The sequence below is a fragment of the Syngnathus acus genome, chromosome 10, assembly GCF_901709675.1.
Source record: "Syngnathus acus chromosome 10, fSynAcu1.2, whole genome shotgun sequence".
In the NCBI taxonomy this organism is placed as follows: Eukaryota; Metazoa; Chordata; class Actinopteri; order Syngnathiformes; family Syngnathidae; genus Syngnathus; species Syngnathus acus.
The window spans coordinates 20,843,628-20,868,718 of record NC_051095.1 but is presented as its reverse complement, the minus strand read 5'-3'; the positions used below and the strand labels follow the sequence as shown (position 1 = coordinate 20,868,718).

The 25,091-nt window shown below is 38.5% G+C and overlaps 1 protein-coding gene across 2 annotated transcripts in view; it reads left to right on the top strand.

Annotated features, from left to right (window-relative positions):
* il1rapl2 (interleukin 1 receptor accessory protein-like 2) overlaps positions 1 to 25,091 on the top strand; it is a 208,651-nt gene that overhangs the window by 18,412 nt on the left and 165,148 nt on the right. For both annotated transcript variants that reach the window (XM_037261030.1, XM_037261031.1), the window contains exon 2: positions 11,706 to 11,820. In XM_037261030.1, coding sequence (XP_037116925.1) covers positions 11,727 to 11,820 — 94 coding nt within the window. In that variant the 5' untranslated portion in view covers positions 11,706 to 11,726. The remainder of the gene's footprint in view (positions 1 to 11,705; positions 11,821 to 25,091) is intronic.

Genomic DNA, 25,091 nt, shown 5'->3' with positions numbered 1-25,091 from the left:
TGTGTTGTTGTAAAACACCTGCTAAGTGCACAAGTCTGCCTACATAGTGGCTGATTTGTATTTTCATAGTCACAGATGTGACTTGGGCTGCTTGACGGGAGCTTGGTGGTATGGAGCCATACTTTGCCTCAATGCACTTACTGACATGGAACACGAGATGTTAGGCTTCTTCAGAAAGGAAAGATCATGCACGTAGATCCCTTATGTTCTTTATTTGCTATAAGTTATCACAGTGCAGACGAATATGAGAACAATTACATCAATTGCATTTTTGGCTAAAGATTCTGAATGCAACTCTTTACTTTCTGGCTCATATTTTTGCGTAGGACCGCCTGGAGGTCTGGACAAACTTATGAGTCTTCTTATTGTAAGTGGATTTAAGGATGGGGCAACAGTGGAGTTCCTGCACCTAAATGAAATGAGAAAAACGCCAACAACAAGTTTTGCTTATGAATAGACTATTTAGCATTTTGCGCGAAAAGCACAAATATTCTAAACACGGAAGCATGTTGGAAATTCTTGTTTGGAAATGCTCCACAGCACTTTTTAGTTTGTTCCTACAAAAACATCTATAACTCAGCAGTTTGCAGTTCGTGTCGTCCTGTATTGTGAGTCCCTCTCTCAGGCGCTGGAAAAAGGTCTTGGATAAATATTGCATGAACAAGCTTCAGCATAACTGTTTCAAATGTGGAGGTCGATTCAAACCGGCAATAGGGCAATTTGGTGCAAACTGTCATTTTAAAGATTATGCGTGTAACTTAATGGCAATAACTGGGCTGTTGCCCTGTCTTACGCTGATATAATTTGTAAACTGTTAAAATCTGTCCTGTGATTTTATTTAGAAAAGCAAAAGAACATAACAGAAAAAAAAATCGAATCCATTAGTACAAGCATTCGGCTGGTACCGCTGAATTGAAACTGAATTCATTTAAAGCCTCTACACTGCTTCACCACTTTGTGGCAGGAGGAAAAAGGCGATGGAATACAAGCTTAGAAAACATGTCAAAACCGCTCTAATTGTTATGAATGTTGGTTGTGCTTCAATAATTGACTTTTGATTATTTATTAATTTTGCAGCCAAAGGACCATGAAGGAAATGAAGACAAATATAAAATGTTTCCTAACTATTTAAAATTGTTCGTGCATTTATTGCTTATGCATCAACACAGGCTCACTTTTTACATTGCTGTAACAATTAAGATTCTTATTAAAATACAAAAATAATACATTGTTTTATGCCTTTTTGTTTTCAATTTTTTTAGTGTCATGTTTGACAATCATTGATTAACTCTTTTTTTTCTCACTCCTGTAACCATTCTGAATAGTCAAATGGTTCCAATAAGTTGTCTGTATAGTTAGCACAGGTTTAAGATTGACAAAAATCTTGACTAGAATATGCACATAACCAGCTTTGAATTAACCTGTAAATAAAATTGACAACTGAGCATTTTTAATTGTTTGATATGAAATGTGAAAAACATACGTGCTGGCATTTCAAAGTTGAGATAGACTGGAAGCAGGGACACAGTGCAAATATTTTGCAAGGACTTGATGTTTTTGGAACGAGCTCCCTTTGGTTTCTGGACTCTGTGGATGCTTTTAAAAGCAACTAATGACTCGCCTTTTTGAGTAAGCATTTTATCTTCCACCGTATTCCCTTAATTGTATATATGTGTCATTTTAGAATTATTTTTATCATGAAGCACTTTGTGACCTTGGTCTGTGAAAAATAATTTAATTTTTATTTACTGTACAGTGTCACATGAACATGGGGTGAGTCACATAGCTAACCAATAGAGCGTATGATACATTTGACATGTCTTTTACAAAGTCTGTTGGTTCATGTTATTGCATATTGACAGACTTGCCTTCACACAATTTCTGAAGTTTGCCTATCATGACACTCAGTTGATAGTCACACTGAATTGGATTATGCTAATTTCTGCACCACGGAAGCACAGTCAGGGTTGAATAATTTGCGTGGATACTTTTCTGCATGTTTCATTTTTGACTTTCACAGCATGTAAGGAAGGGCCATTTTGTGCCACTCATTGCACTTCAGTACAATAATACGAATCAAGGTACAGGTATTTAAGAAATGGGGGAAAAAAAAGATTAAATATGAGGCTGATTTGTGCAAGTGTGTATTCATTAATATGAACGTTCTCATATTGAATGCCTTAAAAACTTTACTGCTCATATCCTTATTTAATTATTCAATCTAATTAAGATCCGTAACCTTGTCATCCTTGACCATTGAGGTGTTAAGATGTAGCGGAAGACGTTGGTATCTTTTGGAAAATTGGCTGAATGGTATCAATGAGCAATGCAAATGATGTTGCCTGCCCGACTGCAGCTGCTTGCTTTGCAGGCTGCACAGTGGCGAGGCCAGCCTTGCCATGCGGTTCATGTCTTTCCTGAAGATCTCTGGCAGGCAAGCAAACACCTCATCACTGGAAAGGAAAATGTATGTATTATATCAGTGTTGATATGCCATGTCAGTCAAAGATTGCACAGTAAAAACCATCAAGAAACAAATATTCTCACCATTTTTTGTATTATTTTAGCTGCAAATTACACTAGAAAGTGAAATTTCAACCTGCATAATCATTCATACTTCTCTTCAAAACTGGCATATCCAAAGTTATGAATTTCAAGTGGACTAGAACACTCTGGATTAGAGATTATGACTGTATGACAGTGTTGCAATAATTGTAACACTGACAAGGAATATACTGTATTAATGTAAACTATTGTGCATGGAAAGACTATTGAAGGCAAGGTTGTAGCAACATACATATGTGCCTGAGGTTCCACAATTTTACTTTAGTACTGGTTGTATTTATTTGTATTCATTTGCCTGATCACAGACTATTTCACTCGATTCAATACAAACATCAAAGGAAGCGGGAACTCTGTCTGTTGTTTGTGTTGTCATTATATCAAGTTTTTCTTGGAAAGAAGCTGCTTGAAGGGAAAAAAAAAATGCATTTGCAATGGTGAATGACTTTCATGTTCTCGTGGTCTTTTATTTTTGTAACTCTCACATCTTGGGCAAATTGCTGATCCCCCTCCTTGAAAGAAATCCCCACAAAGGTAAATCAAACAACTTGTTTATGCCACGGATGTTATTTTAATTGGAGCGGCCGTGGATCAGTGGTAGAGCAGTCCAAAGACCAACCCGGTGGTTGGCTGTTCGATACCCGATCTGCCCAAGTCCTGGGTTGTTGTGTCCTTGGGCAAGACCTCATCCTCCTTGACTCCAGTGCCACTCACACTGGTGTATGAATGTTTGGTGGTGGTCAGAATGGTCTATTTTGGGCATCTATTTTGTTTACTTCAATTTCCATTGTTATTCGAAAGTTACAGTTCACTTTGACCAATCAAGGGGAAGCAACACATTTGATGTGACTCTACAAAACCAAACCATGTGCTGAATTTTTGAGACTTTTATATGTACTAACATTCATACCCTTGTACACTTTAGAAACACACAGTATATTCTCACCATACCCAAAGAAAACCCAAACAAGCAACCATACATGTTCGGAACCGACACCATCGTGCTGCCACTGATGAAGATCCGTTATTTTGGGCTCTCTGTGCATCTAGATTTCCATCTACTAACTTAGTTGTTGCTGCAATATATATATTAAAATATGCGCATGAACACCTATTTCATACCGTAGAAAGTAATATGAATATATTGAATGCTGAAACAGGCTTACATAAATGGCAGATCGCAAGTGCTTCTTCTGTTTGGCTTTTGCCAAATTTGAGTAGTGTGACTGCCTTAGGGCCAGCTCACACATCACTAACTTTTGAGGTTGTTGCTAACAAGATGTGAAGTGCCAAATGTGTCTAACATATTGGTATGTAGGGTTGCATGTGTCTACGTCAAGGAAATTATTCGAGAAAAAAAAAAAATCTGATATTCGTCAAATATGCAATAAAAAGCCATTTTTCTGCCCTCTTAAAATGTTGAACACTTCACAAAATGTACAGTACATTTTTAAACTTTTGTTCATTAAAACAGCTTGTCATTTTTTTTCAATTGTTATTCAATGTTACTTGTTTTTTTTCAACTTGAAATGAATTCAAAACAGGATTAAAGTCTGTCATTATCTAATATTAGTGAATCCCTGGAGTTAACGCTATTTGTATTCTCTGCTGGTTCTACTACCCTGCTCAATAGACCACACAGTTTTATTATTCAGTAAAGGAATTGAATGAAGCACAAAATAACATTATTAACATTGAACAATTCATTTTAACCTTTCATCATTTATCATTATGCTAATGTTTGTAACACTCTCTTCAAGCCACTTTCCCTTTGCTAGAATTCCGTTACACTTGTAAAAGAGGCACAAAAGAAAACAATATCACAAAAAAGTACATTTATACCTCTAAAAAAGGTGCATCTTTCTCCCTATAAGTTAAACAGTAATAGTATGAAATATACTATATAATAGTACCAAATATACCAGTGAATGTTCATGACCAGAAAACCATGTATATTATATATGTACATGTCTGTGCTTAAACTGTCTCTCTCTTTTTTTTATAGTATAGTTGCAAGATTACAGTCTCAACAGAAAGAAAACCCCAAAGGTGTTTTCTTTTACACACCTCTGAATGGATTTGTTGGATGGATGGATGGATGGATGGATGGATGGATGGATGGATGGATGGATGGATGGATGGATGGATGGATGGATGGATGGATGGATGGATGGATGGATTTGTTGGGTGGATGGATGATTGGATGGATGGCTGGATTGGATGGATGGATGGCTGGATGGATTGTCTGGATGAATGGGTGGATTGTATGGGTGGATTGGATACTCCCATTGGAAATATTCAGCATATTGCTCTGACAATCAATAATTGATTAATCATACAATTCAATCTTTGATCTTTCAAGTGTGTTTTTCCTGCACTTGCACACTAATTTGCTCATCTTTGCCCTAGCCCTTAGAGCTCATCCCGGCATCCTTTGATTTTCCTTTTAAAAGCTACCTTTTGCCCACTTCCCTTTCACCATCTTAGCTTTCTCCTCACTTGAAAGCAACTGGTGTCTCATCACAAGAGATGCTGTTAAATGTTGAATTAGTGAAGGTGCGAGGGTAAGGATGGCTTGCGGCAGCAGTCTCTTACCTGTTAAATGGTGCTGTAACTGTGTAAAAGTGAGGAAATGGGAATCTGCTGAGAGCAATTAGATCATTTACTGAACAGGTGGTACTGCATTCATTAGCACACACCTCATGCTGTGTATTTCTCTGTGCATGCATCCATAAATGTTGATGTGTTTGTCAGTGTCATGTTGCCTCGTATTCCTACTGTGAAAGACTAAAAGACTTCCTTTTAAATCCCTATGGACCTATACTACTACAGACCAAATGTGTAAATATTTATTCGATTTATTATTTAGTGTCCCTTTTGCACCATAACAGGGTGGCCCCGAAGAGACTTTTGTTCAGTATTGTAATATTCAGGGATCTATTTTTGTGCCCATCATAAGTCTAGCGCAATAAGCTCTGCGTTGAAGCTAGCTTGGCTTTTTTTTTTTTTGTTATACTTATATACATTCTTTTTTATAAATATTTAGGTTCACCGAGGGCTTATTTGCTGTTTATGGTTGTATGTTAGCCTTCATCTACCATGGCCATGGTTGATGGCATTGAATTTCTATATCTTCATAAATAAGCCTGTCCATTAATGATGATGTTAAGAGGGCACAGTATAATTGCAAGCGCTGCAACACAATGATATTGGTTTTACTTGCAATTTGTTTAGCACTTCACACTGACATCACATTTACCCACTGATGGCGCAGCATCAGGAACAACTGGGGGTTCAGTACCTTGTTCAAGGACACTTTGGCATGGTTACAGCAGACAGAAATCAAAACCACAACCACTGGATCGTCCACTAACCTACAATTGACACAATCCATTTTTACCTGGCAGCACGGCTGGTTATCACATCCATCCTACAGCGTGGGGGTTGTGGGTTCAATTCCGGCTCCAGCCTTTCTCTGTTGAGTTTGCATGTTCTCCCTGTGCCTGCGTGGGTTTCCTCCAGTTACTCTTTTTTTTCCTTCCAAAACATTCCAAAAACATGCATGGAAGGCCAATTGAGCATTCTAAATTGCCCGTAGGTGTGTGAGTGCTAATGGTTGTTCGCCCTGCGATTGGCTTGCAATTCAGGGTGTCCCGCGCCTGCTTCTCGAAGTCAGCTGGAATAGGCTCCAGCACGCACGAAAAATAATTTATAAGGAAACGTGAAATTGAAACACTTCGGCCACATAAAATGGTGTGACTGGCCAGATCAGGCTGCCCAAGCCTTGATTTAGACACCTAGCTGATAGTTGGTGCATCAGCGCCATAGCAACTTGCTAGATAAAATTCTAATTTTGCTCAATACAGCATCGATGCGAGCAATGTAGTTATTACATCAGGGAATCTGCGTAACAGAGTTATTGTTTTCTTCCTTCAAATGCTGATTCATGGTGGTTAACTTTGAAATGTTTTTGTAAGTTTGCAATACTCCAATGAAGGTTATGAAATGGGTTCTCTCATAAATTACAATAGGGATTTATTTTTGGATTCAGCAATATCATTAGTTGTGGTGTTTATAAGATGGTAAATTGTTATCAAGTTTTTAATAATAATAATAATAATTATTATTATTATAATGACTATTATAATGCAATAGAAACATGGATGCTTTTTTTTCATAAAAATATTATTACATTTAAGAATTAATCTAGATAACATATTCAGAATTGACACTTGAAATACTGTTTACTGACGAGTGCTAGTGTTATGTTTTTTAGTTTACGTGATAAATGAATGCTTCACTGCACATGCATAGGCTGACTGACCATTCAAATGTGTCTCTTAAAGATCTACTTATTTGTTTTGCAGCTTTACACACAACCTTGGAGTTTGTCTGTGAAATCACCCAAAACAACCACATGGCAAATGAGCTAAACCCCTCCTTCCCTCACTTCCTCTCAACAGTCTGTTTACCAGCTGTTCTGTGGATGCAGCGTGTTAGTGTGTTGTGTGTATCTATCTGTGTGTGCCTGTGTGTGATCTTCGGTGTCAGAAAAAATTGTGCTTCTCAGAAATAGCTGCAATATTTGTGTGGTAATGCCTTGAATTGTGAGATATTTGAGTCAGAAGCAATTGCAGTCTCCGGGCCAGTGTGTCAGCTTGATGAGCAATGTCTGAGAGAGTTGTAAGACTCACAGTATATGGATAAACTATCTTGACAGTGGCGGTCAAAAGGGCATCTCAGCTTCCAGAGGTCGGATATCCAAGTCAGTGGGCTTAACAGAGTAAGATTATACACACCTGTGGTCTTTTTAGTTGGTAAGCGAATGCTAATAAGCTTCAGTTGAGCTGTTGTATTGCAGATACGTACTGGAAACAGTATTTGGTCCAACTATCATGATAGGGTCGGAAATTGTCATAAAGATAACAGTTTGGTGCCAAATGTGCCCACTGTACATGGGGTGATGATGTGTGAAATATGTCCTTGGCTCGCATTAGACTTATTCGGCGCCAAGCATAATAGTCTTTTGCCTTGCAAGGTGGAAGCGCTCAGGCAATATTGCCATCAAGACAAATACGTTTTGGTCATTATCAAACATCTACGTACTTCCCCAAAGCAAGTTATGGCGTGTTATGGGTTTGCATAAAAAAAAAAAGTGTTGTCGAATTTATAGAGCTTTTAATGCATGCACCTATGCACGCACACATACACAATGCACATAAAAAAACAATGTCCAATTAAAGGATAAGCCGCACGGAACATTATATAGCAAAGAAAATCTTTCCCTCTAAGCAAAGACATTTTGTGACATGAATACATGTGCACCGTCAGATGGGTCCACTGTAAATCCACCACCAACATTGTTTTTATTATGAAAATTTCTTTCACAGCATTCATTTTGACCAGTAAACTAGGACAGAAAAATGTAACGTGTTTATATGCACAATAAATAAATAAATAAATAAATAAATTCTCCTCAAACTTTGTTGAGGGGTGCTGAATGAAACTAGGAGGATACAGGTTTAACCACAGATACAAGAATATAGTATTTTACATGCAATATTTTATCATTTGAGTCCTGTGGCATCAGTGCCACTCATCCACCTCACAGTCAGAATGACACTCATTGCATAGGTAATTGCACAAATGATGTCGTGGGTTTTAATGGTGCTTCTTTTACATTGCTGAGAAAGTTACGTAAAGCACAATACAATTTATAATGTGATTTTACAAAATGGCTAATGAAAGACTACAATAATGTGTAAAATGTTAAAAGTAAGTGTAAATGTTGAATAAATACCAATCTGACAGATAATATATCGAAACTGAGCGTTACCTTCTTCGTAAGCTGTATTGGATTCCGTTGCAATTTGTAAGTATAATTAATATTATGGCTCTGTATAACATTATTGTCTGTTAATTATTCAAATTGTAGTTTATGTTGTTTTTGTAGTCAGTGTTTTGTGAGCGAATTCTGTCATCCTCAAATCCACTCTGTGAGAGATGTGCACTACTTGCCAAAGACCTAAAATGAGAAAGAAAACTTAAACTGTTGCTTTTTCACAAATGAGACTACACAGTGGACGACAAGACTGGCAAAGTCAAAAGCATAAAACGTAAATCCAGAGTGCACAAATCATGGTGTGCAGACAAATACACTAAAGCGTGTGTCAAGAGAGCAAAAGGGAAATACTAGTATTAAACATTGCACAGCCTCAATGTAATACACAATTTATATCCACCCTAAATGGAGTACGACAGCACATAAATTCAAATTCAAACTAATTATGTGTCCTGATGAGGAGATTAAAAGGACAGATATCACATTTTTCATAATGATGACAAGGCGGCTTATGCTTCCATGTAAAACACAGACTGCCTCTGTAACCAAAACAGCATGACTCATGCAGTTTGGGAGAGAAAAGATAGTGTGACAGAAAAGAGCTCCAGGCTGTCTTTAATATTGGATGTGTGGCTGATGCACCCTAATGGCTCAGCATTGGTGTATTTGAGACCAGAATAGTTTGCTATCAGGGCTGTGTGCGTGTGTTCACACAAGTGTCTGATTAAAAATCAAAGCTGTTGTTATAAATCTACACAATGTAATTAACTAGTGAACCTTTCACCTTTCCCGTGATATGTTTACGTTTAGTAAAGGTATCAATTCATCCTTAGTAGTACTGTATATATATCTCGACAGAGATGTTGGATTCAGTCTAATAATAATAATAATGGATTTTATTTATAATGCACTTTACATTTAAAGGCAAATCTCACATTGCTACAGAACACAGGACAGGAAAATTAGGTAAAATTACAGCAATAAAATAACAAAGTTATAAAACAGATAAAATATCATTAAAAAACAGCAAGAGTATGCTTTCCGGAATAAATACATTTTTAGACCTTTCTTAAAAGCTTCCACCGTCTGTGGGTCCATAAGATGGTCTGGGAGGGTGTTCCACAGCAGCCTTGAGGGCCCGGTCCCTCAGCTTGAGGAAAAGAGAGCATGGTGGTAGTAGTCCCCAAAACAGAAGTCAGGCGTTCTCCAATCAGTGTCGAATTTACCACTTGAATGCCAAAGGAGGTGTTGTATAGTATGTTGGGATAATAAGCAGTGCGTGAGAGCGCATCTCTAATTAGACAAGCTGCGAGCGTTGCTATGTGAGCCATGGGATGACGGTCTTCGGCTGATCCATGGCCTCATGCACCAATGATGAGTCATACACTTTCATCCAGTGACATGATGAAACATTTTGAGTTATTGTTGTTCCTGGCCATAATGTATGTCCAAAGACTAGTGAGCTTTTTTTCACTGTCAGCTTGAATACACATTCACCCTTGTTTGGATGCCCCCACTACGTTAGATGCCCGGGGCCCTGCCCCATCAGCCCCCCTCTTTACACGCCACTGCATCCAGTAACACTTTGTCATTTATTCTTCATCTGCATGCCTTGCACACTGCTTTTCTCACTTCATTCTAAGACCAAACACAGTCCATGTGGTGGTGTTTGTGTGGTGTGGCTTTGACCTTTGCTCAGCCAGAACTAATTGGACTCTCTTAGTCACCGGTGATATGCTGCTGTGATGATGTCACTACGGCAATGTTTCCAAAGCTTTATCGAGCCAAAGCGCATGTGTTGCATTGGAAAAAGCTCACTGCAGAGAGCCAAACAAAAATGTCACCAAAAAAACTATATACTGAAAAACTGAAATTCCCTACATTTGCCTACATACTGTGTAAAATTAATCTGGCCATGTTTAGTTGAACACAAAATTGATACACTTACTGATGCACGGCATTCTATTGAAGATTTCTGTACGTGTAAATGGACATGGAAATGGAAAATATCGTAGGAAACTGGACACCAGGTTTGAAGACCCCTGCCCTATACCAATCAAATGATTTTGAGTTTAGTTTAATACAATTACTAAAGGAGGCGGCATGGTGACGCGCTGGTTAGCACGTCGCCTCACATTTCGGAGGTGGTGGGTTTCCGAGTGCGAATGGTTGTTTATATGTTCCCTGCAATTACCCTCGTGAGGATAAATCGGTTCAGAAAATGCATGGATTGATGAATAATTCCTAATAGAGTTTGATTTGAAAAGATATTTTTCCTTCAACTTCAAGGGATGAGAAGCAATATACTGTACTTCTGAAGTCGACAGAAATCAGTAACATTATGAAATCCTAAAATATTCTGTTTTGTGTACTTTGTACTCCACAATGGTCTCATGCTACTTAAAAGTCCTTAGGCTGATTTTGATGCTAAATAGCTATGGCTCCCATATCAAAAACATCTCATGCGCCATCAAAATCTTACTAAACTGTTGTCCAGAATGTGATGTGATTTCACCATCCAAGGCAAAGTACGCATACAGTATGTCCTGTTGTCATATTTATTGAAAACACAGTGGAATGACTGATAACATGTCTTTTATGACTCTGCCGACCCCCGTTTGGGCAAGTGAGTGTGTGTGTGCGCATATAAAATTAGTACAGTATGAGTCCGCAGTTTGTTCAAAGGTTGTGTGCGTGTGTGTGTGTGTGCTTGCGTGTGTCCATGTGTGTTTGTGTATTTAAGACCTATTTTATCAAATTGTCAGAATAATGATTTACGGTGGCAAAATTGGCACATCTGCCCAGAGCCTCAGACTTTGACTGTCACAATTTGTTTGTGTACTTTTTTGAATATTTTTAGTTTTATTGGAGTCTTTTCTCCCCGTCTCGTCAACTCATTAGATTTTCATCTCCACGTGCTCTTGTCAACCCTGTTTCTGGTGTTTACCAATCAGCTCCCTCTAGCCATAAATAATTGATTAGAAGAATGTGTCCGAACTTGTTGTAAGGAGTTTGGATTGAGCCTGGACATTCAGATCATTAAGTTTAATGAAAAATTTAGCGGGCATTCCTACTGCAATACTGGTAAGAGCAGACTACATAATACAATACTAACTAAAACATTTTTCAAATAAATTATAGTGGGATGTAACAGGTAGCTGTGTTCAGAAGGGCAAGCCTGTCTAACATTAACTGTCGAACATGATTTTTGTAATGTTATTTTTTTTGCATTTGGTTAAGTGACAGAACGATGCATGGCATTATTATATGTAACACCATTTCTCTCTTGTTTGATCTAAAGGTCCCGGTCGAGAGGAGAGCGATGAAGACGTCACTCTTTCTCCTACTCCTCATCCTCACCCTCCTTGCCTCAGGAGCCAGCAGTGATGTCAAGTACATTTCCAAGAGAAATTCTGGTAGGATGATCTCTTTCTGTTGGTTGTTGCTGTCCTTGGATTCTGTCTGTAATATTACTTTATTCTGTCATTGCAAACACCTGTCAATCTTCTCATTTTCCCATTCCCTTTTTTATTGTATTTCTGGTCACTTTAATTATCTTTATTTCTGTGGTGCAAGCTTTGCCCCCCCGCCCTCACTTCTCTCCACTCTTAACATCTCAGATGTCTCTTGACTTGAACCCATGGTGATAGTGCCGGTTGAGTCAGACATTTTTTCCACTTTATTCCACTCTAGCTCTCGCTCGTTCTAGCAAAGCTGAACGCTCCTTCATCCTCCATCTTTTGTGCAGGTTTTCTAACACTAAACCTATGGTGTTACTGCTGCTGAAAATTTCTTCATCAATGAGCACTGATAGGATTGATTTGTTATATGCTTCTGATAATTATGGTGGAATTGCTTGACTTAGTTGCATGATCAATACAATGTGAATTTGATAATGCTTTGCAGTATGTTAAGATAATGAGACAATAGAGCTGAGATGCCAAACATACTTGGCTCACAGGACAAATCTTCAGGGGCCTGGTCGAAACAATGAAGTACATGCTGGGGGTGTGATTGGTATATATATATATTTTGTCTTTTGGCGTAAGGAGTACTGTAATGCAGTCCAGTGCAACACTTCAGTCTGTGAATGATAATACTAGTATATAATACTTTTGTTAGCTTTATCTGACCTCTTGAATGCTGCTGGAAAATACATTTTTACTTTTTTCTTTAAAATATAGGGCTAAAGACGATGATGATATATGCCAGCCAGAAGCTGCCAAGTTCTTGTCCCATGTTGCCCCGTTAAATTACATAATTGTCTTTGTATTTAGTTATTTTCATTTTCATGTCCAGTTTTGAACAGAGGTCAACAAAAAAATGAGGCAAGGTTTTAAGGCCACACAAAATGATGTGGTTGGTTGACACCTACGTTTGAATTCTGATTCTTCTTTTTTAACTCCCCTACTTACTGCTCGCAGATTTGACTGGTAGGATGCTTTGCTGTATAATTATAGCAGTCGTTCTACTGTACACCCCCGCTGAGCCTTGGAAAATGATGAAAGCACAAAAAAAATGATTCAATAATTTTGGAAATGCTGGCCATGCAATGAAATCAATCTAGTTAAAATTGATTTTCCTGTAATGTAATCCTTTGAAACAATTGTGCTTGTTAAACACAGTGCTCTATGATCGCAAACATACACACATACATGCACACACACACACACACACACACACACACACACACACACACACACACACACACACACACACACACACACACACACACACACAGTAGAATCATAATTTCACTCCACTGAGAATTGCAAATTTTCTGAAAACAATTTTTTGACACTTACCAAAAAATTCATTATTGTCTACACAATTAAATAAGATCCACAGCAATTTCGCTACCAAATATATATATTTTTTATGTAGAATTAAAGTGTTAAAAAGCGTCTAATAGTATCATTCTCAACTGAGGAATATTGTTTTTGTAAAGGTAACATTTAGTATGACGTAGCTCTTGTGTTGTATCCCATTAGATCCACAGGTGATGTATAATGCTGAGGCTTATGGCCTCGTTATTCTCCAAAGCTGTTTCTCAGCCAGAGAGGCACATATGGACAAACCGCTCAGGACATACATGCAGATGCATTGGAGTGTTTGACAGATTTTCAAGCTTTCACAATTTCAGCTTGCAAAGTGCTCTTTTCCCCTGCTTCCTTTTAACAATTGTGTAAGGGGTCAAAGTCAGTATCTTAATTGAGCCTCTGGCAGGGACATGATGATATAATAAGGACACAAAACGGAAAGGCTGAGTTGATGTTTCTGTCCTGTTTTAGAAACATGTTGCAAAATGCTGCAGTGCGCTGGACCTTCAACTCTGCCACAGTGACATGCTGTGTGTGGCTGACTTGTTCTTTTCTTCACCTTTACCATTTGTGCGCTTTTGTCAGGCTCCGACACTAAACACACACTGTGTTGGTGGTGTGCTGGGGGGACAGACAGGATTGGTATTGTCAATCTGTGTTCTTCATGATTTTGTTTGCGTTCAGTAAGCTACAACATAATGTGTGTTAGCACCAGGGGTGTGGAGCTGTGGAGTGTGTACTGGCGCAGCATGCTTCCGTGTGTGTGCTCTTTTGAATATTTGTGTATGTGGGTGAGGTGTGCACAAAGCAATTACGCGTTCAGAGCAGAGCCAAGCGGACATTTATGTGGGCGACTGCTACATGCAGTCGAAGATAGAGTGTGAGATCTCCTCTCGCTCGGTGGTTGTGAGTTTTTAACTGGACAGCATGTGGACAGGAACTACAATTTCCTCGTGCCAGTTTCTCCGCTCTGCTGCGACACAGCAACCAGTACAGCCAAAAAGCGACACGCCGTGATAAGAAATAAAAGGTGTGGAGGCTAGAGATGGTGGTGAGGAGGAGAGACTTTTGGAAGATGATACGGCTGCACCGTATATGATCAAAATATCCAACAGGCTTGTTTGTATTTATAGTTTGTCACGATATATTTGCAATGGGACACAGAAGCTTTTTGTTATCACGATGACGTCTTCTCATAGCCAATCCCAATTATACTTACTAATGGAGGCTTCTCAGATGAGAGTCCAAACATCCATAGCCCAGTTGTGATTGATTCCATACCTTGAGAAAGAGATTACCTGGATGACTGATATTTACAAGCATATATGAAACTAAAAAGTGGGTTCATCTATTATGACATCTGATATGAATACCATAGTGCCACCAGCAAAAAAGTATGCAATATGTACCAATTGAAAGTTGTATCTTGGATGACACACTCCACTTTTTCTTTCTCTTTCTGAAAATAGGTCTAATGCGAAAGAAATTAGTGCAATGAAAAGCAATGTCTTTTCACATCTTTTTTTTTTCCACTTTGCAGTTAACATTTTTGGGGGGTTTGTTTTGTGACTGAGAAATCACAGAAATGAGAAATGTTTTTCATAAAAAAGGCAGTGAATGGGAGCTGTTCAACTGCTATTGGCTGGCGAACAGTCCGGTGTGTAGTGAGCACCACGCCTCTCACCCAAAATCAGCTATAGGTTCCAGCTCACCAGCAACACTAATTTGGACAAGCACTTAAGTAAATGAATGGCTGGATGGGATTTCTTCAAGACAAATGACCTGTTCTTTCTTGACATTATTTACTTTTCTGTTGTTGTGGTGGAAACCTCTCTTGGCATCTAAAGGTGCCACTTGACCGTATTTACATGGCACGAAAGCTGTTTTTGCAATTAGATAATTTCCACTAACGGTGCTTAGTAGAACAGTTGCAAGTCTGGAATGTTGCTATTGAAACTAATGCCTGAATTGCATACAGACATTATTTTCAAACGCAGACTCCACACAAAAAAATACTCACCGGCAGCACTGTGCTTTTGAATTACAAATGCATTTTATAGCAAGATGTGCCTTTATTGTCACTTTGAATAGTTTCATTGTGTCCATCTGTGGCAATCACCAGCAACTTACTAGCTATACCTCCATCATCTCTTCATTGTTGCCACAAACTCCCTTGTCCTGGTCAAGGCCACAACTTAACAGTTTCATCACTCTACACAAAAGCAATAGATTATTTGAGAAGGTGAAGAGAGATAAGATAAGACTCTTATCTTGATTCCAGCAAGGACAGGCGGGAGAAATAAATTCATCCATTAACTAGAATGACTACACACATCCAGGAAGTCTTAGAAATAGTAAACATACTCATCTGACATGTGCCAGCCGGTACCATGCATAGCATTTATTTGTATCACCTGTCAGAATCATCTGGCTGTCAGTACAGTCCACCTTTATCATGAGCTGCACAAAAATCTTTCATGGTCGTCACTCCACCTCTCTAAAAAGTTCATCATTGTATTTGTGTATTAAATAGAAATATATAATACAAAAATACATGTTCAAAATGGCAAGGACAGCAGAATAGTCTGTCATATCATAGCAGCTCTCCTCACACAAAACTGTGCATGTGTGTGTGCTTAAGGGAGGGTGCTCAGCCACCAGCCGCCACACACTGCACATTTGTTGCATCTCTAAGCCAAAGATGACAGGCTGTTTGTGTGAAGGGGGTGTTTTTTAGCTCACTAAAGAACTAAAAGAAACATGAGCAAAGGCTCATTTACTAACCAGCTACTGTGCAAGCAGATATGTGATGTGTGTTTGTGTTACATCGATGAAGATAAAGCAATTCTTATTTCCAAGATGTATGATGATTTTTTATTTTATCATTTTTTAACTGTGAGAAACATGACTTCAATTTCTGATGCCTGATAGTCAAAACCCCTCGTCTCTTAGCAGCAAGATCGTACATCACTTCTCAAAACACTTTGTTCCTCTCACTTCCTGTCACTGTGTCACTTTTTCACTTGTCTCCATGTCTGCGTCGAGTTCCAAGGTCAGATTAAAGATTCATCCCTTCTCTTGTTCTGCATTCAAATATTGATAAAAGCTGACATAGCGTTGACTCTGTACACGGAGGGATTCCGCTCCACAAGCACACATGCCCACACGTAGACGCAAGCGCACACAAACACAAATCCGATTTTTCATCCTGCATTGCTGCGTCGTGGCTAAATAACTTAATTCAACATTTCCTTTTCTTTTTTTTACTGACGCACAAAAACACTTGATTTTTTTTTTAGTACAACTCATTCACTCTCAAACATCATCACATTGCAGGTAACAGGTGAGTCCGCCCTCTACTGGGAAAACTTGTAACACAGCAACAGTCTTTAATGTTTTCACAAAGCGAGGAACAGTATAAACGGCACAATTTTCTATTTTTATTTCAGCATGCCAGGCAATTCATCGAGATACCCGGGAGCTGTTTTAAATTGTGAAATAACATAAGACTGCTTCAAAATATGCACCTGTGTCTATGGTTGCTGATGGTGATGGGGTACACTCACCTGTCCTGTGTGCAGCCAGCGTGTGATTGATTCTTGCTCAGTGATCGTGTGCATGTGGGTGCAGCTGGCTCTTCGTCTCTTTATGTGCCCTGCGACGGGCTGGCGACCAGTTCAGGGTGTAGTCTGCCTTTTGCCCGATGTCAGCTGGGATAGGCTCCAGTTGAATCCCACGCGGGTAAAAATAGGCCTTTATATCTCGCTACAGGTAACCGGCGTCCCTTCCATACCCCAACACCTATAATAGGCATATAGCTACCATGTGGAATAAGTGATTTTAGGCTGTCTCTAATCAGAGGGAGAGAAGTATAATAGAAAAAACATGTTAGAAAAGATATGGCTTTAGTGTGTTGAGTGGCTGGAAAGAGAGAAACAAAGAAAATACAACACTAACACATAGGCCTTTCTGTCAGCTAGTGTGTAATTAAGTTCTGCACTGTGTCAGGATTGCTCCGTACAACTGGTAATTTAACTTAGGCTAAGCCAAGAGCGCAGACAGAGAAGACCGGGGTAAACAAGGCTGGAGCAGAACAGAAGCAGCAGAGAACATGAGACAGCTCGAGATGTGTGTTCAAATATGATTAGTGTTGTCAAGCGATTAAAATGTTCAATCACAATTAATAATTTCTTTTGTATCACATTTTATTTATTGGAAAAAAAAAAACTAGATTTATTTCGGAGCCATTATTTTAGCTAATTTTAACAGGAAGAGGGGAATTGATTTTCTTATGCAGGCATGTTTTTTTATTGAATTGGATTAAATTTCCCAAAAGTTACACAAACAGCCCCTCAACAGTCCATTCTAAGAATAAAACATTTGGGGAATATAAAAATATTACATACATATGAAATGTAAACAACGACTCAGCCTGTAGTTCAACAAACCATTTTTAAAGTTTGTTTAGAACTTAGCAGCAATATAATGGTCTTGATTCACCATATTAACCCTGTTTCTGATTTCTCAAGAAATAATGAACAGACCACTCGCCATGATGCTTTTATTTCCAAGAATGGTTGAAATCTCTGCACAACAAGCCAAGACTAGTGTCAACTGTGGCGTGCTGGATGTTTATTTCCGCTCCTGCAAGATTTGGTGAGGTGTAGTTTTTCTATGGCAACAGAGTAAAAATTGTATTAGGCCAAAATGAGCTTTAATTGCGCGATTAAAAAAATTAATAACGCGTTAAACTGACACCACTAAGCAAGCCATGTTAGCTAATGTATTAATGATGGTATTGCTTATCTAAAATAGAATAAAATTCCCTTTTGCTGTCTGAGCCATCAATGTCAAGCATAGTAGAGTTTTGTGCACCCGAACTCTGCCCTTTGCTGCCAAACATGACAGAACTAGGATGGTGCTCTTGTATGTCATGAGACAGGGGAAGTCAAGCTAACACTGTTCCAGGTGATCGCTATCCTGCTGTGGGTGCTCTGCCCTCCTCTTTCATGGGTCAGCAATCATTCATATGTCTGGCACCAACATCTTTAAAATACTTGAAATGTATTTATTTATTCATTTATGAAGCCATGTTCTGTGTGGAGTTTACATGTTGTGTTTCTACGTGTATTCCAGTTTACTCCCACATTCTAAAAACATGCATGGTAGGTTGATTGAACGTTCAAAGTTGTCCAGCGGTGTGATTATATGCATGAGCGGGTGTTTGTGTGTGCGCCAGCGATTGGTTGCTACCCAGTTTGGGGTGTACCCTGCCTTTCGCACACAGGTAGCTGGGATAAGCTCCAGCACACTTGTAACCCTTGTGAGGATAAGCAACTCAGGTAATGGTTGGATGCATTAATTAAATCTTATGAGACAAGCAAAGATAAGATATATTTGTGTTATTCAGTAACTTTTCTCAAATCGATCAAAACGTATTAAAAAATGCTAAAAGAAATGAAGAAAAAACAATTGGAAAGAAGACAGAGGAAGAATTGAATTGATTTTAGGCAAGAGGTTAAGGTTAAGTAAGAGAGAATCTCAGAGTGAGTTGGAGATAGGGAAGAGTAAATGGCTTTCAATTTGCAAAGCTCCTGGGACCGGATAGAGAGAAATTATAGGGAGGAGCTTAAAAAGAGTGAGTGTGATGTGACACTGATGAACCCATTCCCAAGTATTTGACTGTGTGTGTATGTGTGTGTGTGTGTGTGTGTGTGTGTGCACGCGCACGCACGTGCACGAGAGAGATACCAGAAATAGAGCATATAAGAGGATGGTGTAAGCATGTTGCAGATATTCGCCGCAGGCAGACTGAATGGACCAATGCACAAGTGGGACTATGTATGTGTGTAATGGATGCAAAGAAGTTCTAAAGTATTTGACTGAAGGGCAATTAAAGAATAGTGTTTGCCTACTTGTTAAAGAGGGGGGGCAATATGGAGCCACATTGCTGTGTATTGACAATATAATTACCGGTGAATAATGGCACCAGATGTGTGTCTATGCACTGGCTGGTTATAGGCACCATAATTAGGCTGAATGATTCACCCCGGTTATTGAAATCAATGCAGAACTGTACATTGTGCCATATTCTTATGTTAGCCGTCCACCATGTTGACATTGTCCCTTCTCCATGGCAGTTGCTAAGTAACTGATGAAGTTACATTAAACAATCAGCATCAATCTACTGCATAACTCCACTTATATTTATGTTCCAAGTCATTTAGAATTCTGAATGTTTGTCTTGACTGACTGTGGTTACATGGAACATGTACAGTGGTATTAAATTAGAGCGAGACGGAGAAAGACAGAGAGGCATACAGAAAGACGGTAAAGACCCTGGAATTTGGCCGGGCTATGAATCCCAGTCAAGTCGAATGGTGGTATCCCATATCCAGTCTTGGGGGGAGCCCTCCATTCTACATGCTGATACCTCGGATGAGTGATATAAAAATGATAGTCATATCGGCTCCGACGTTGCCGGGGTCAACAAGATCTGCGCCAGCTGTTGGGAAACCAGTACACACTTGTGAGAAATGTGCTATCGGAATATGAAAAAGATTCAGGCATTCGTGGAAAGAGAGAGGAAACATACACAGAATGTGGAAAGTGAGGAACCCCAAATCCACATTGAGCAAAAAACATCTACGCCGATCACAATTGGAGATGGATATGTGGAGATTTGGTTTAAAGATGCTACGGGGAAACCATGACACAAGGTTGTTAGCGTGGACCTACCCATGGCTGGGAGGAGGAACTGTTACACCATACTAATCGTCAATGTCTGGCAGATTTGCAAACAGAGCATAGAAATGTCCCAAAACAAGAAACAGTAGTCATATCAGTGGCAGATATCCAAGCATGAGTGGCGAAGATGAAGAGCTGGACAGCACCAACGCCCCTCCCGATACATGCCAATTGGTTCTCTCGATGAACCAACGCAAACACGCATATACAACGACATTGGAATGTCATTCAAACGGAAAGACTGAACGAAAAACTTCAATATCGCTGATTAACCAATAAATCATCAGCAATATTGAACTGTTTCATACTGATCTCTACCTGGTGTTCATCTGTCAAACTGCAAAAGAGGAATTGATACGGATCTTGATACATGGGGTGTCATAAGATTCAAGGACAGTACATGTTAAAATGCAACGATTTGGCTTGGTTCAGTATAATCAAAAGCAGTTTTCTAATTGAAATAGTTTTTTGTCACACCCCTAATATTCAATAACACAGTTCAATAGCAGTTTTTAAATCAGAGATAGCTTTCTGTCCCTAAATGTATTTTTGATTATTTAAAAAAAGTCTTTCTTCTAACACATGCCTTTCTTTTGCAATACTCTCATTTTTATCTTGTTGTTTTTACGTTTGACCTATAACAGCTTGCGTAATACGGATTTGACCAAGTCTTGTCATTTATAGCTATGACGTTTCAGAAGAAAATGCACTGAAACTAACCTATAATGCACAATTATTAAATATATCACTACATTACATATTATTACTAGTATTCTTATTTTTATTATTTATTTATAATAATATATTATATGTACTATTATTATAATTATTACCGTTATTATTATGAAAACCTGATGTGCTAGGGAAAGAACAAGAGCAGATTCTGAATCAGTGTAAAAAAACAAATTATATATAATGCTAATATATAAGTATATATATATATATATATATATATATATATATATATATATATATATATATATATATATACGTAATATATAAAGGTTTACTTGCTATTGTAGTTAAAAAAAGTTCAGCAAAAATTTCTTGACCAGTGTAATTATTGTCTCATTCTCTCCTGGGTTGCAAGAATGTAAATATGAAAGACGTTTTTATTTTGTGTCAGATATTTTGTCGATAACTAATTATCTAGACCATCAGGCAGGCTACAATCTGCTGCATATCAGTTGCCTGTACATTGTGATGCATGACATGTGGCCTGAATGATGGAGATGCACATCCTTAGAGTCTGGTGTGATGTTGCACAAGGAGTTTCCTGTCTCCTGCCTTTCCACTCTTGAACACCACCCCACCCCATCCCGCCCCTCACACACACTTTTGTGCCTCCTTCATTCACAATTGAACTTGACAGAAAATCATTAACGGCATAATGAAAAGCAGCAGACCAATAATACATACCGTCACTGTCTATTATAGATCCTTAGCCTTAGACCCTGAATGTAAATGAATCCATATTATATTCTGTTAAAGTGTTGGGGTGCTGATGCAAACCGCTCATTGCCATTGTTTCCATGCATGAGAAAGCATGGACCATTTGCTCAAGTGTTTGGCAAATTGACATAATTCCCATTGTATGAGTTCAATATAGTGTAGATAAATGGCTGGATGGATGTGCATAGGATTACCAATTCACTATCCTATTGAATAACTTTCGTAGTTTATTTTCATCTTTGTGGTTTAACGGAGTTCTCCTCAAAGAGTTTAAATTCTGGATTCGGCAACATTGTTATTGGTTACAAGTCATTACAGTATCTGTCTTACCATGAATGACCTATGAAAGACGGCAAGGTGTCACAAGACATAAGGAATTAGCATGTAAAAATATTAAACAGGTTTAACATTTGCAATTGTAAGCCTAGATTGTTTTGGGGTGAAAAATCCCTCTGGACACAGCCCACAACACAGGGTAATCATATTAAGGGAATCTCTCAGGGACATCCAATAATAAGGCATTGGTTTTCATTTATCAAATGGAAAACACTCAAATTTGGCCTAGTTGTCTTTATATTTGTACCCGGCCTAAAAGGACTTCAGTAAACGTTGCTTCCGTAAATGTTTTTCAAAACCCGCGTATGGAGATGAGAGAGTTCAGATTTCGTATCCAAGGCAGTTGCTGTTGCTTCAGCCATTTGATTTGCATTTACTGTTTACTGTTGTGCGTAGACCTCTACTCCAGGAAGTGGAACATATATTATTTTTGCTTGCATTTCTTCAATAAGATGATGATGATGTTACAGACGACTGCCATGGATTTCTAAAATGAATTTTTCAATTATTAGATAGACATCCACATCTCATTATCAAAGTCAAAGTCAAAGTCTGCTTTATTGTCAATTTCTTCACATGTCAAGACACACAGAGATCAAAATTACGTTTCCCACTATCCCACGGTGACAAGACATATTACACAATATACATAAAAGTAAACAGCACAAAAAGTAAAAACAAGAAGGCACAAACAATGAATAAATAAGAGCGATGAATAAATAATAAATAAACAAATAACATAAATAAATAAGAGGAGCAAAAATGGAGCAAGTGTGCATACAGCTGACAGTCAGAATATAGCGCAAAAGTATAGTATAGTATTGAAGAAAAGATTTAATTTGTTGCGTAAATTTATTTATTGTTTAATTACTACCAACTTGAGTTTTGTTTACTTTTATGTGTGTGTGTGTGTATATTCAGCTTCTTCTGGCCTATTCTCCTTGTGAATCTGTCTTTCCACCACCAGCCAGTTATTGGTTTTCAGTTCCGATTACACACCTCCTTCATCAAGGTTTCCGGTGCTCTTTGAACCACTTCTTCCTTGCTTAGGGCCATGCACAAAACACACACACTCTCATGTAGACACACACGCGCGTACACACACGCGCGTACACACACACGTGTACACACACATGCGCGCACGCACGCACACACACACACACACACACACACACACATTTTCACATCCACGTTGACAAAAATACACACATGCAGGGTAGGTGCCAAAGTATGCAACATCTTGTGTTAGGTGGTGAAAACACAGCTGCTTATGAATTGTAGTGAACCAGTATTCACCCATGTTAGGCAATATAGGGCACTAACACAGCTCATGCAATACCCAACAATATTTTTGTCTTTGTATTAATAGTAATGCTATGCAGAACTTGTGAAACACTGTGAAAGCTACTGAACTCCATAAACTACAAACAAAACAGACACGCAACAGTTCAGTTAATTTTAAGTTCAAAACATCTAAACTTCAACATTCTGCATAGACTCATATTACCGTAATTTTCGGACTATAAGTCGCACCGGAGTATAAGTCGCACCAGCCATAAAATGCCCAAAAAAGTGAAAAAAAACATATATATGTATACAAGTCGCTCCTGAGTATAAGTCGCCCCCCCACCCAAACTATGAAAAAAACCGCGACTTATAGTCCGAAAATTACGGTACTTGCAATCTGTGTTTTTCTTTGTGCTTTTGTCGTCTTATGAATCATGATGCAAAATGAGCAAATTAGTATGCAGACAATTGCGTGTAATATCCTCACTAAATCAATGCATCGAAAGTTGGAAATCATCTCAGCCGCTGATTCTGAGCTGCTTGGCAGAAAAGCGTGAGTAACTTGTACCCAGATCTGTGGGAAAAGACTGATTGACTGGAAAGAATTATGATGTTCAATCCACCCTCGTTCGGAACTGAATCCAAGACAATTATGTCTTTTGCTGCCTAAACATACTCCAATATAATTATCATCACATACTTACAGCAATTGGATTCCCCTCCCGCTTTGTGTTTACTTGACATAAACTGATCATTTACTTTAAGGATGAATGATAAACTAGAAAGCAGAAAGCTGTTTATTTCTCCGTCCCCCATGGCTCAGTTGGACTCTTGTCTGCCTGTGTAATGAGGTTTTCTCTAATTACATTTTAATAGACTGGGAACTACTTCTCTTATCCCCTTTTTGAGCTTCTCTGCTCTTATGCTTAAAGCCACATTTAAAATATGAAGTGCAGACAGACTGCAAGTCTTAAGTGAGCACTAGTGATAATCAAATCTGCGTCGGACATTTTCCCTTCTGAATGTGGATTGAAATCTGATATGAATCTGTTATTTAACAATGTTACTGCACCATAAACAATCTGTTTGAAGCGTTGAAGTCTCCCAGCAGAACGAGCGAGTCGGAATCTGAATTGACTTTATTGGCCAAGCATGTAACAAACACACACAAGGATTTTTTCTCCGGTAGTATGAGCTGCACTAAAATTGCAGTAACAAGCAACTATGACACAGACGTGACACGTAAGTACAGTTGTCATTTATGACAAAATAGTGCTCTGGTACAATGACAACTGTGCAAATGGAGAGTCATCAAGCAAAACTAAAGTGACTAGTATTGTGGTAATTACAACATGGCGGTTGTGCAGATGATGCAGTTAATTGTCATACCATTTAAAGTGCCCAGTAGCGCAGCAATTTGTGATATAACTTCAAATGTAAAATCATGCAGCAAAACCTTGAGCACTAGTGTGGGATATTGATAACCTGTCATTCTACAAATATATAGAGAGCTGAAGCTACAATAATCAATGCAGTAAAACTGCCAGACAGGGATGTGGAAAAATTGGAAAACATTTTCATAGTGCCACTGTGGAATTTTGAGTTAAATGTTTAAATTGATAGCAAGCGGGAAAAATCTATTAGAATGTCTGCTGCTTTTAATACGTATGCACTTAGTAGTGAATAGAAATAAGCAAAAAAAAAAAAAAGATTCCGTAGCGGACTTGTCTCAACCATGCTCAACATAAAAGCTAGTGAACAAATTGCAGCTACAACAGTGTGTTGTCAGCTGTTAAGACTTCCACAAAATGGAGGTGGTTTTGATTAACTTAATTAGATACTTCAGGGAAATGAATAGTCTGAAACCCTCCAGAGCTATTAGTCGGTATTGATTAGGTTGAGAGGGAGAGTACGTAGGGAAGGAGGTCGTAGAGGAAAGAACGGAACACACTCTTTCCTTTACGTCACATACTAAACGTTGTGTTGCATAAATTCATCAAACGATAGAGTGGTGGAGGGATGGTTAGTAAGCAAGGTACATTTTT